This window comes from Octopus sinensis, linkage group LG11 (assembly GCF_006345805.1).
Source record: "Octopus sinensis linkage group LG11, ASM634580v1, whole genome shotgun sequence".
NCBI lineage: Eukaryota > Metazoa > Mollusca > Cephalopoda > Octopoda > Octopodidae > Octopus > Octopus sinensis.
The window spans coordinates 61,272,529-61,286,590 of record NC_043007.1 but is presented as its reverse complement, the minus strand read 5'-3'; the positions used below and the strand labels follow the sequence as shown (position 1 = coordinate 61,286,590).

Below are 14,062 nucleotides of genomic sequence, written 5' to 3'. Positions count from 1 at the left end.
GCCACCACCACTGTCACTGCCACTACCACTACCACCACTATTTATCTCTCTTTCCAAGCATGTTTTAACTGCTCAACACCTCGCATATAAAACAACCTTCCGCTCTACAAACATTTCCTCTCAGTTAAGGAGGTTCTTTAGTCTTGTAAATAATCTCACTTGTGCTTGTGCCATGAAAGACAATCACCCAGTGGTTGGTGTTAAGAAGGGCATCCAATCACAGAAACTGTGCTATAACTAAAACCAAGACACAAGAGGAAGACATTGTTCAACAACCCATTAGATATTATTGAATTGTCCAACTCATGCCAGCATGGAAAGCAGATAGATGATAATGATGACTATGACATACATACATACACACTCAAACACATACACCCAAAAACACATGCACCTAGAACCATGCTAATAGCTTAGGAGTGAAATTTAGGATTTCTCGGTTTTCTGTGAATCAATTTTGATAAAACTTTTCCCAGCTGGTTTGCACACTATGGCAACACCATTGCTATGTTTCTTTCTTTTTTATTTCACATTCTTCAGTTTTTGAGTGAACCATGCTAATAGCTTTTGAATGAAAATAGCCCATCTAGACATTTCTTTCCAGAATTCATTTTCTTGAATTAATCATAAGCAAAGCAATTACCTGAGAGTTCTCCTTTCAAAATCCGGTTCCATTCTTCATTCTCATTTCCAAAAAAATCTCCAACACATAATAATAGCTATTGAAATCCAATACCAAAACAGAAGAAAAAAGCATGATATTTACATACAATAACACAACAAAAGTTTGTTATTTACAAATGTATGATAAATGAAAATGTAGACTTTGATAAAACTGGGAATAAAGAGGAGCACCTTTCTGATATAGTTTTCACTTCTTTCTATTTCCTATTCACTTTTAACAGTTAATATATATATTTATGTAATCTTGGAATTAACTGAGTGAAATATAACAGCTATTTATTTCTCTAGCATTTTCAGCTAGTTAGAAATTAAAGTATGATTAAACTAACTTACAAATAACTTGGTATAATAATGATTTCTTTAGACATGTGACAAAAATATTATAGGGAGTGAAAATGAGACTAAATAGTGTCTATGCCTTTTTCAATAATATTAGTATCAAAAGTAAAATAAAACAATCATAATATTTGGATATCCATTCGCCGGGCGAAATGCTTAGCGGTATTTCGTCTGTCTTTACATTCTGAGTTCAATTCTGCCGAAGTCAACTTTGCCTTTCATCCCTTCGGGATCGATAAATTAAGTACCAGTTCATACTGAGGTTGATCTAATCAACTGGCCTCCCCTCCCCAAAAATTTTGGGCCTTGTGCCTAAAGTAGAGCTTTCTTAGGATCTTGTGCCTAGAGTAGAAAAGAATATTTGGATATCCATTATTAACCACTAACTCAAAATTTTGATATCTAATTACATATGCTGCAGTTTTACACTGCCAAGATTTGGGGGAGTTGGGTGTACCCTATTGCAAGTAACTTTTCAGAAAATCTCACAATCAGATAAACAAATATTATATAAAAATATAATGTCCTACCAAGAAACTTTGTAAAAATAAAAAAAAAAGGTTTGCAACAGATTTGAACAACTGACACGTGACCAAGATAGTCCCATTCATTATCCGGCCAACCACTTAGCTTCTACATAGATAATACAGTAATAATAATAGACATCATGAATATCAATCAAGAAACTTAGTTTTTCAACATGTTTGTCTCTTGCTACACCTTAATAACAAATTCTCACTCTTGAAATCTTTGACAACATATACACAAATGCAAAACAAAAAGCCTTTTTCTCAGCAACTTCTTATGTTCTATTCCTACATTGTATGATCACTGTATCAACCAGACTATCAGATGTTGTTATACAACACTGGTCACAAGGTGTTGCCTTGCATTGCTGTAGCTATCAAATGATGGTTTTCTCATCACCATCAGTACATTCTGTACTTTGTACAAATTTAATAAACCATGGAGCCGCTCTTCTAACTGTAAACAGGTATTTAAGAAAGAGATTTATTTGACAACAGAAAGAATTCTTATTGCATCTACAGTTAGGTTTTCTAATATTTAGATTTATTTCAGTTTTGATTTATGCGGTATTATGTATAAAATAGATACTGTTAAACAAATGACAAGCCATCAAAAGTATAAATATGCAAATTAGGCTATTCACTAATGTGCTAGCATTAATTTGTAATTGCTTTATATGGCAAATGAACCAAATTATTAGGGAAGGAAGTTGGGTATGTCTTCCCTGAGGAGCAATTAACTATGAAACAGTCCATCAGAAGATTCACTTTTTTTAATTTTTTAACACACATCAATTGTATAGAAAGGAGTTTACATTCTTATTTCACCAACAGTGAAGCTTTCTAATGTTTAAATATATTTCACTTCTAATTGACAATAGTTTTGCTAGCCATGTGCTCAGCTCAAATCTTTCTTTGGCAACAAGCCACTCTGGTCCATTGAGATACTTTTGGTGTCCTAATTCAAATTACAAACATGTCAATATATTTCTCTCACTATCAACTGGTCTATTAAACACAAATACTTACATCAAATGGGCCATTCTTTTTCTGGATGTTGGCAACTCTTGAAAATAATGTCTTAAAATTTCCTTCAACATCTCCACTAACTAATCTGCAAAATAAAATAAAGAAAAGATTCACTGATATCTGAAATTAAATTCTGCATGTATATAAAAATGAATAAATGCTAAACAAAATGTAAGAGTAATATTCAAGCTTCAAGTTCACTGTAAACAAATGATTATTTTATTCAACTGTGAGAAACTAAAGAGCAGTGCAAGTGTTACACTAAAATGTCTTAGAGTATTCACTTCTGTTTTTCTACATTCAAAATCTGGCAATGTCAACAGCATCCTTCGTTTTTCTAAGTAAATCCAATTAAACACTTTTATGCATGAAAATAATTTCTAAATATAAACAGTATCATCATCATCATATAATGTCCATTTTCCATGCTTGCATGGGCTGGACACTTTGACAGGCGCCGGTAAGGTCAGGGACCACACCAGGCTCCATTGTTCTGGCATGGTTTCTATGGCTGGATGCCCTTCCTAATGCCAACCACTTTACAGAGTGTACTGGGTACTTTTTATGTGGCACCAATACCAGTGCTTTTAACATGGCACCAGCCATATTTATACATAAAAGCATTTGAAGAGAAGAAATACATTATGGAATGAATAAGAATCACAATATTGTAATAGGGTATGTTCTTACTATAAACAATGTTGACTACTATGTGAAGAATGGTGATAGTGGAATGAGTTAATGGGAGGATGAGGAATACTATCTTCTATTTTATAGTTCATCATCATCATTTAATTAAGGAGCAAGAACTTATTTAAAATATATTGATATTTATGTTTGCATTATATTTTTATACAGCTCAGTGTAGAAACTGAGCTCATTGTAAACTCCTTATAATTTTTATGTAATGTTCACAATTAAGATTGTTGTCAGCAGAAACTTGCAGACCTTCCTCTATAAGTACCAAACCTTTAGCAATATTCTTTGCAGACAATTTAAGTGGAGTTGATTGAATTTGCATACATCTGTATTCTCAGCTTGCTCTTGTTCTAACAGCATCAGTTTCTCTTTAGATATACTTTCTCCAAAGGAATACGAGAAACTCAATTACACTATCCTCCATGACTCCTTCAAGCCTTGTTTCATTTGCAATTGTCACAACAGATTTCCAAATCTGATGTAGACATTTAGCTCATGAAAAACTTGTATAGTCATGGATACAATCTGGCCATATATTTTTACAAGCACCATTCAAAGTTTCATGACTCAGCTATGTTGTCCAGAGCATTTAGTATGTTGAACTTCTAAAAGTCTCTAATTGCAGGTTTATGTTTCCTGTCAATTGCTTTCATAAGTTATTTGAAGTTCTCAGATAATATGCTTTGAAGTTAGCTATCACACCTTGATCTATTGGCTGGAGCAAAAAAGTTGTATTATCAGGGGATATAATCTACCTTCACATTATCAGAAAGTTCATTTAAATTCACTAAGTGGTTTGTTGCATTATCTAAAAGGAGCAATGCTTTGTTGGAAATATTATATCTGGTACTATACAGCAGGGAAAAAATATCTTTATAAACAACTTTCTGAACAGGCTCTTCGTCATCCACACCTTTTTATTTGAAGACCAACTCACAGGTAAATTAAGCTTTGCATGACCCAAAGACTTTCCTCCCAGAAGCACTAGATGGTTTTTTTAGAAGCCTTAAATCTTAGGGATGATTTTTCTTCTTAACAAATCGAAGTTCTAACAGACATGAGCCTCCGGAAAAGTACAGTTTCATCAACATAGTTAATGTACTTTCTCTCTAATGTCACATATTACTCTCCATGTAGATAATGCAAGCTTTACTGTTTTGTCAATGCAGCTAATTTTTTTCTCCTGGATTAAGCCTTTTTAAAACATCAAGTTTAATATCCAGTGTAGGCCTTTTATATTACCCTCTCACACTACTGCCTTTAGTTCCAAATGATAGCTTTTTTCCAGACATTTTGAACTGTAGGTAAATCCAATAGTAATGATGATAAACAATTATCCATGACAAACATGTAGTAAAAAAAACACCAGAAAACTTTTGTGAAACAACAAAAAAATGCTGTTTTATTCCTATAGTTGTAAGAATGGAAATGAAGTAAAAGAGTGAAGGAGAGGTGAGAGGAAGTATTGCATGATGACAGTTAGTTGAATGATTACCAAACTTATGGATACTAAAATTCTTTGTACCATTGACATGAGCCATAAAAATTCCACTCTCTACTCACACATAGACACACAATACTGTGTTGACATACAACACATGTAGCTACAGGTAGCTATGTCATGCTAATATTATTATTGTTGTTGCCAGTTATTCAAAACTTGGTGGTGGTGACTAGCACTGTTGATGATGGTAGTCATACTGTTCTTATTAATTGTATTGTTATTCCTGTTTAGTCTAAAGTCAATCCTCACTGATCTAAGATAAAAAAAACATTTTATTCAACTTTTAAAACACACTAAGGTACAACATTATCTCATGATCACTTTAGATGGAGTTGCTTGTTCATCTTATTGTTGTCAATCGTTAAGGACTTAGTAGGTTGGTAATGGTGGTGGTTATATTGATTTTGGTGTTGATGGCAGTTATGTTGGTACTGACAATAGATAGTGGTGATGGTAAAGATTCATTTAAATAGGTAGGTAGACTGATAGACAGGTAGATAGATAGATAAATAGACAGATAGATATAGTGATTCAAGAAAATATACACAAATATTCATGGTGAAAAATCCCATCTCACAATCCATAAGTGCTTATAGTGATGCATATACAAATACATGCATACACACACACACATATACATATATGTATTAATGTATTGCGATTATAGTTTTACAAAATATTAACTACTTTGAAGTGGGCTTTAAGCTAAGAAGAAAGCATCATTTTTAAATTCTTAAAATTTATCTGTTTCTATAAGGGTGAAATTACAGCCCATATCCCAAAACTAGTGGCCATACTTAATTTTAGTAACCTGAAATAGCTGTAATGTGGGGGAAACCAGTACTCCCAAATGCATGTGTTCTATTCACAAGAATACCTACAAAATTCCTACAAATTGGTATTAAAGAGATTGCCTGGTGTCCAAATGCATGGCACGATATTTGTTTTTGATTTTAATCTCTGTTCCTCCCTTGGTATTTGTGTGTAAAGTTGCATTGTTAGAATCATTGAGATATTGATTTCAGTTTATCATTGAGTGGTATGGCAGCAATTGGTAAGCACGCCTTCCATCATTTACATGCAGGGTCCTTGTCAACATGTGCTGAGCCATGACAGATTGTAAGGGGGGGGGGGCACGTCGAGACAGGCACAAGAATACATCAAAGGCTGTGACGTTCCACTATCCCGAGAACCCCACAATCCTTTTATGATGCCGAAATAAACTTCCAGTTTCATTTATGGCCGAGATTAATCGTGTGCTATGGTACATCATTTCACATTCAGTGTATGGCCGAGATTTAATTGAGTACTGCCGTATATTACTTTCATTTCATTAAGCCAATCTCTTCCGAGTTAAGTAGTTTTACTTTCTCAATCATAAAACGAAAAATTGCCGAAAGTTTTACTCTAACAGTTATAGTGTTTCATAATTTTATTTCAGTTATAATTCCATTGGCGAAGGTAAAGAATACGCACACCCAGAGTTTAGGGCTAGGGTTAGGGTTACGCCGAAAACGGGTGGTGTGCGTATTCTTTACCTCCACGATTCCATTAACTCCTAGAAAACATTATGAAAATATATATTAACTGAGTACTTGACAGATAATCCAAAGTCGGTGGGGCAGAAATCTGTAGTTATGCCGAAGTTCTTCGCTCAACATAAATTGATAAGCTTCTTCATAGCTTGGTAAATTTTCTCCCGATATTTAGTATCTTTGTACTTCATATCCTGAAAGTACTCTCAAATCAACGAAACTGTGGCTTGACTTCTAGAATAGCAATCAAGTGCGGAGAAGAAACTCCATCTCCTTACGTCTTCCCTTCAGTTCATTAAGTTTGTCGGACTTAAACGTGTTCACGCTACTGAATATATTATGAAAATCGATCAAATAAAAACAACAGTAACAGCAATAGTCACTACTTACAATTTCAATTGTTTATTTTCCATTTCGTCTAAAAAGATATTAACAAACAATTTTAAAATGAATATAAATAATCAGTTATCTTTGAGGAATGAAGCAGAAATTAAGATACAAATTCCAAAAGCGGGAACGATAAAACCATAACATTAAGCTCGCAGCAAACAGAATTCTTTATTCTTAGAACTAATAAAATTTTAAAATATTTTAATACATTAAAAATTTACTTTTAAATATCTATTACTTGAAATAATTTTCATAATGAGATTTACACGTTTTTGTATTCATGATATTTTTTTATGCAGAATGGTAGGTTGCTAAGCAATATATCACAACAAATTCAAGCTCACGTTAATTCGTTTCATACACTTTTATGCTCTTAATAATATAGTTGTTTTTTACAAAAATGATTGATGGCTACGGTAATATATCTTTCTGGGGATACAGTCCATGTATTAATCTTTTAGAATCAGGTAAAGCAGTAATTCTAATTTTGATTTTTCTGTTAATGTTTACTTTTAGGAACAGTACTGTGCGTCTTTATTCTTTTCGCTTGTGTCCCCGATAGTTTGTATAAAATATAAGTGCATAGTAATTGAAAAAAAATAAAAACAGCTCACTGGAAAATAGATTAGCAGAGACATAAGAAGCCATTGACAGTACTGTCCCATACAATGGTTGGTAAGGTCCTTTCACGGAGCCGTGCGCCTTCTTGTTTTCTAACTTTAAACAAAACTCAGACAAAAATATATTCTATTAAAGGACCACAACCACTAGTGGTTTCAGTTAGTTGAAAATGCATAGTTTGTGGATTATACTAAATATTTAAGAATTTCTGTTCTATCGATAAAGCAGTAGAATCCATAAAAACACTACAATTAACGATATGACTTGCAGCAAAAAAATCCACCACTGCAATATCCCAGAGTATACAGTGTCTCTTCCTCCAAGGATACAAAGTCATACCATCTGGTCTTTTGCCATTAATCTGAGACAAACTGACTTGTATTAGAAGAGACAGAATATTGGTTCAAATGTCCAGTTCATTATCTTGTTAGGAGTAAAGATTTTTGCCAACATAACATGGCAGTCTTGGTTGAGGACAAATGTTGCTGTAATTTAGCCCAGGAGTCTTGGGAATCCCTTGTTCAAAGATATAAGGACACAGATCGTGTTGTATAGCTAGCTGGAGACGATGTCTCCTAGGGTTAAATTACAGCAACATTCGTCCTTGACAAAAATCTTTACTCCAAAGTACTGTTGCTGAATATCTCTCGTTGTGAGATTTAAAAATAGTAATTTTCTAATTATCCATTTAAAAATAGTAATTTTCTAATTATTCAAAATATCTCAGAAATCTTTAAGCTAGTAAGAGGCAGAAAAGTTCATGTAATCCTCAGTAATGCAGGAACCTTCATTGGTAGCCTGTAGTGGTTTCCATAGTTGTAAGGCTTAGGTTTGTCTTTCACTCACTAGTATTCACGCATTGTCGCATGGCCATACAACAGAAAACTAGGCACACAATTTCAGGCACTTGAGAAAAGTGGTTATAATAGCATAGTAATGATGTGTACAACATTTACTATGTGAATACAAGTGTGGAACAGCACTAGCTTTTTTACTTGTTTCAGTCGTTTTACAGCGGCCATGCTGGAGCACTGCCTTTAGTCGAGCAAATCGACTCCAGGACTTATTCTTTGAAAGCCTAGCACTTATTCTATTAGTCTCTTATGCCGAACCGCCAAGTTACGGGGACGTAAACACACCACCATCCGTTGTCAAGCGATATGGGTGGAGGACAAACACAGACACACAAACATATACACACACATACATATATATATATATATATATATATATATATATATATATATATATACATACATATATACGACAGGCTTCTTTCAGTTTCCGTCTACCAAACCCACTCACAAAGCTTTGGTCGTCCTGAGGCTATAATAGAAGACACTTGCCCAAGGTGCCATGCAGTGGGACTGAACCCAGAACCATGTGATTGGTAAGCAAGCTACTTACTACACAGCCACTCCTGGGCCTATGTAATATTTTGTCTCAGAGAAACTTATCGAAGAGGTATGTACGTTAAAAAAAACACAGAATTCACTCAGAATCTATCATTGGTCAATCATCAGACATGGTGTTTCATCCTCATTTGGTCTCCTTTGTGATGAACATTCCTGGGTATTCAGAGCTAAGCTGAAAACTGTTCATTCTGATATAGAAATCAGTAAACAAACCATTCACTGTTTGTGTGCTTTTTATTTCCCAGAGAAAGAGAAGGTTTGTAAAGTCAATACTGTCATTTTTTAAATACTTTTTAATGGAAGTTTAGTTGAAACAAACTCTAAGCCAGCTGACTTTACATTGTTGATTCAGTTCTTGATTGAGCCATTTACTTTTTATTATTCACCTTAAAATTTCTTGCTGTGATCTGTAGCCTAAAGAAGAATCTACTTTTACAGAGTGAATTGCAGACTACTTGACAAAATTTACTCAGGTGATCACTACATAAGTGTTGCAAGATGATTTCACTTCATTTGCCAACCCTGGAGGAATAAAATATAAACAATTATTGTACTATTAGAGGTGAACAGAATGGGAAATGGCTGATAAGAAACTATCTACCATGAATCTCTACCTTCTGTACTACAGTCGCCATCCTTGTCTATTTGGACTGAACTTTCTAATTTTTAAATTTAATATTAATATTCCTGCTCTTCATTCACAGTATTTCCAGAAGCTGAAGGAGAGTGTTGGTTTTTTGCTTCTGTTTCATTGATTCTGATTTATTTTATTTTATTATTAATGTTTCAGAACCTGAAAATAAACTCCAAAAGTTGAAATTGGAAGATAATTCAAATGAAAACGGTATTTTCCTTCTTTTCTTTTTTTTTTCAATCAGTGGTGGTATTCTGTCATTCAGTTCTTATGCTTCAATTAACATTAAAAATGTCTTGTATACCAACACAGTTTGGAGTAGGGCATTTTAGGGACTGTTAATTCAATCTACACTATAGATCCTTATGAAAGTTGCTAACCTGTGTGGTGTCCTGCATGGTAGATAGGATTTTTTTTTTTTTTTTTGCTTCAAGCAATCCTAGCTTTTGTTTAGTGTCACAAAACAAAACAAACAAGACAAATTTTTTCTTGATTAGGACAAGGTTCTCTTACAGATAATGTTTCCAGATGATGTAGCATTCCTAACAGAACCGAAACAAATAGTAAAATTCATCCTACTCAGAAAATAGTGGACTTGGCCAGTGAGAACTAAGTGCTTTCATTAGGGGCACACTACAGTAACAATAACAAGTTACAAACTGCTAGAGACATAAGCTTTGTGTTTGTGTGTGTGTTAAAGCTGCTCCTATATCTGGGTTTTGTCTTTCTATTAAGAATTTTTTATGTTTAACAATTGGAAGAAGGCAGTCTGAGTCAAATACTTCTTTTGGCTGTCTCCACACGTATACTCAGTCAGTGGTCGGAAATAAGGTAAAGGATAACTCGTCTGAGAAAACAACATTCTTCCACTGCTCCTAGGGACCAATTCTGTAGGTTTTTACTCCACTCTAAATGCTTCGCAACATTTGTTTTTGAAAGTAGTGGCTTTCTGATTGCAGCCCTCCCATGAAATCTGGCTTTGTGCAGCTCCTGGCAAACAGTTTTTGTGGAAACTGGGTTCTCAAGGTGGTCATTAAGCTCTGCAGTAATTTTGAGAGCTGTACTTTTGTGATCCTTTCTAACAATTTGCATAAGAGTCCGACAGTCCCTGTCTGAAAGTTTTGGATTTCTTCCAGAATTTTGTTTCAACAAGGTTATTCCCTCTTTCTCAAAGGCTGTCATTACTTTCACGGCAGTACTTCTTGATACACCAAACATTCCAGCTATTTTGATTACACTAGCACCTGCCATACAAGCACCAACAATTTGACCCCTTTGAAAGTCTTATAGATCTGTCATTTTAATTAATTTTTTAATTACCTTTTACTGATGATATCTGAAAAGAAACAGCAATTTTAGCAAAACATTAAGCAACACTAATAATAAATCAAAAAATATAAAAAATAAACAAGTTTTTGATGGTTTTATAGATATTTCAAAATTATGATGCTATAATGACAGGTGTTTCCATTATTTTGTCCAACCCTTGTATGTATATACCTATGCATATATATATACCTATACATATATACGATGTTTCTATGTATGTAATGTTATTTTGCCCAGATCCTGTGAATATACTGCTAATCGGTTCTGCTGATTTACGACATGTTTTCAAAACAGTTACCTGTTCAAACAAACAGCTAAATAGAAAACTGCATGTAAGTTCTTATTTCATCCCATTATTTCATAATCATTACAATCTTCAGGAAAACATACTTTCTTGATCTTTTGCAAAAGAAAAGGTTGTAATATTTTGAGAGAGAAAAACAATACTCTAAGTGTCTCTCTTGCATATCACATTTTAATCAATTTGTATAGAAAAGAAGTTTAAGAGGTTTGCTATTTTGAAAATTAAACAAAAGAGAGGGAGAGACATCTAATTTAACACTCCTATGTTAAATATGTTTATTCTATACACTAACAAGAGATTTTATTTAATATAATTATTCTTTGTCCACGAATTCATGTGACAGATGTAAAACATATTGGTTCATGAGGAAATATTACTTTGTTTAGAAACAGGGGAGGGTAAGCAACAGGAAGAGCATTAATCTGTAGAAAATTTGTTGCAATGATTTCCATCTAAACCATACAAGTATGGAAAAGAAAAGTTGATGTTAAAATGATGATGATGATAGTGATGTTGATGGTAGTAGAAGTAATGGTATTTGATTGGCTTCTTTCAATCTCTGTCTACCTAAACCACACAGAAGGTCTTGGTCAGCCCGAGGCTAGAGTAAAAGACATTTGCTTGAGGTGCCACACAGTGAGACTGAACTTAGAACCATATTGTTAGGAAATAAACTTGACCGCATAGCCATATCAGTAAATATCTTCTATCATAATATAGACTAGTGGTTCTCATCCATTTTTTGCCTATGGACCCTTTGATTTCTATTTTACTCTACTGGACCTCCATAGCCATTCAATGTGTATTAAAAAAAATCATGCTGTATTTTTATAATTAAATTATTATAATATTATTAGGAATTATATGAAAAAATACTATATTTTGTGTATTGCAGAAGTATAAGCAATTTATTGTACTTAGATTTTAACAGCAAAATCTTATATGGATCCCCAAGGGTCATATGAACCCCCAATTGAGAACCACTGAGACAGAGTAGTAACATTATCATATCAGAGCTAGAGTTCAACACGTTATTAGGGAGGCAACAAATCTACACCAAATCAGAGATGCCTAACTCTCAATAATTCAGTCTATCAAGGTACCATTTTGAACAGTTGCTTATTCACACAACATGTTCAGACACAATCATCATCATCATCATCATCATCATCATCATTTAACGTCCTTTGTCCATACAGGCATAGGCTGGACAGTTTGACCAGGGCTGGTGAGCTGGAAGGCTGCACCAAACTCCAGTCTGATTTGGCATGGTTTTCTACACCTGGATATCTTTCCTAACATCAACCACTCCAAGAGTGTAATGGGTGCTTTTATGCGCCACCAGCATGGATGCCATTTGCATGACACCGGTATCTGCCATGGCTGCGATAGGTCTTAATAGGTCTTCTTCTCAAGCATGACATAATGTCAAAGGTCTCAGTCATTGCCTCTGTGAGGCCCAACACTCAAAAGGAACTCAGCCACTTTGCTTCCATGAGGCCCAACACTCAAAAGGAACTCAGCCACTTTCTTCTGTGAGGCCCAATGCTTGAAAGGAACTTGGCCATGTTGCCTTTGTGAAACCCAGCACTCGAAAGGAACTCAGCCACTTTTGCCTCCATAAGACCCAATGCTTGAAAAGAACTTAGCCACTTTACCTCTGTGAGGCCCAATACTCCAACAGTGCTCTTTACGTTCCACCAGCATGGGTACTAGTTACATGACTATAATTTCATTTGGCTTGACAGGTCTTCTCAATAATCCTTTCTACTATAAGCACAAGGCCTGAAATTTTGGGTGAGGGGTTAAGTCAATTACATCAACCCTGGTACTTAATTTATCGATTCAGAAACGATGAAAGGCAAAGTCGACCTCGGAGGAATTTTAACTCAAATCATAAAGACAGACAAAATGTCGCTAAATATCTCCCAATAATGCCAGATTTTTATGCATAAGTTACTAATTTACCATGGTGAAGATATTAATTGGTTATTTTTTGTTAATTGTAATAGTGAAAATCTACTTCCACTGATTTTGTTCTGTTACATCTTAACATAAACAAATGTTGAGTCTTTACAAACATTTTACTTTGAATTGACTAAAAATTTAATTCTGTTTTGTTTCTATTTTTTTAATTCTAGTTTTACATTCTGGAAAGCCGTCTTGAAATCTATGCCAGACATTTATTACTCTTGGCAATTGCATTACAGTCACCCAAACTGCTTGGACTTCAAGGTATCTTAGCCTAATATATTATTATTTCTCTTTTTCTAAGTTTAATTTTTTTATGAAAATATCTTTATTAATATTGACTTCAAATTTTGATACAAGGATAAGTCGATTACATCAATCCCAGTGTTCAACTTATACTCATTTTATGAACCCAAAAGGATGAAGTCGACCTCAGTAGAATTTGAATTCAGAATGTAAAACAGACGAAGTGCCACTAAGCTAATGATTCTACTAGCTTGTTGCCTTATAGCTTTGTTAGTATTAAATGAAACTGAAAACTAATGTTTTAAGAAGTTTATAAGGGTCAATACTTAGTTTTCATTTTAATATTTAGTTGTTTAGTGATAAGTTTCCACTGGAGAGGATACTAGTTTATTTCAGATAACATTTTCAGAAATTCTTGAAAGCTAGGTGAACTGAGGTAATATAAAATCATTTGCTCTTCTGAGTCAAAATGAAACAATTGCAGTAGATTTAAGCCTTTACCATTTAAACCAGCCATATCTGGCCAAAATATTCTACTTGTTTTATGTTCAAACTGGCCAGATCTGGCCTCTCATACCTACCTTAAAATGTCATTCTAAATATATACAAACACATCACCAAAATCTCAAAGCTGCAATATAATACATTATTAACTCAAAACAATGTAAATAAATAAGCATTACATTTGACAGAATAATCTGAATACTAAAGGGTTAAAATTAAGACTAACAAGTTGGTGTTCTCATTTTTTAAAGCAGAGATAACAGAGTTGTCTTCCTTTAAAGTAAAACAAGTAGAACTCTCTACTTGAAATTATTTTTCCTTTCAATATTTC

The 14,062-nt window shown here is 33.9% G+C and overlaps 2 protein-coding genes across 3 annotated transcripts in view; one reads left to right on the top strand and one right to left on the bottom strand.

Annotated features, from left to right (window-relative positions):
* LOC115217670 (CWF19-like protein 1) overlaps positions 1–7,370 on the bottom strand; it is a 32,750-nt gene extending 25,380 nt beyond the window's left edge. For both annotated transcript variants that reach the window (XM_029787420.2, XM_036507563.1), the window contains exons 1-4: positions 7,322–7,370; positions 6,708–6,735; positions 2,580–2,664; positions 644–719 (exon numbers count right to left, since the gene is read on the bottom strand). In XM_029787420.2, coding sequence (XP_029643280.2) covers positions 644–719; positions 2,580–2,664; positions 6,708–6,735; positions 7,322–7,355 — 223 coding nt within the window. In that variant the 5' untranslated portion in view covers positions 7,356–7,370. The remainder of the gene's footprint in view (positions 1–643; positions 720–2,579; positions 2,665–6,707; positions 6,736–7,321) is intronic.
* Positions 6,996–14,062, top strand: part of LOC115217163 (dynein assembly factor 3, axonemal-like) — a 29,759-nt gene continuing 22,692 nt past the window's right edge. The window contains exons 1-4 of the mRNA XM_029786787.2: positions 6,996–7,174; positions 9,534–9,587; positions 10,944–11,038; positions 13,152–13,245. Of these exons, the coding sequence (XP_029642647.1) occupies positions 7,108–7,174; positions 9,534–9,587; positions 10,944–11,038; positions 13,152–13,245 (310 nt within the window). The 5' untranslated portion in view covers positions 6,996–7,107. The remainder of the gene's footprint in view (positions 7,175–9,533; positions 9,588–10,943; positions 11,039–13,151; positions 13,246–14,062) is intronic.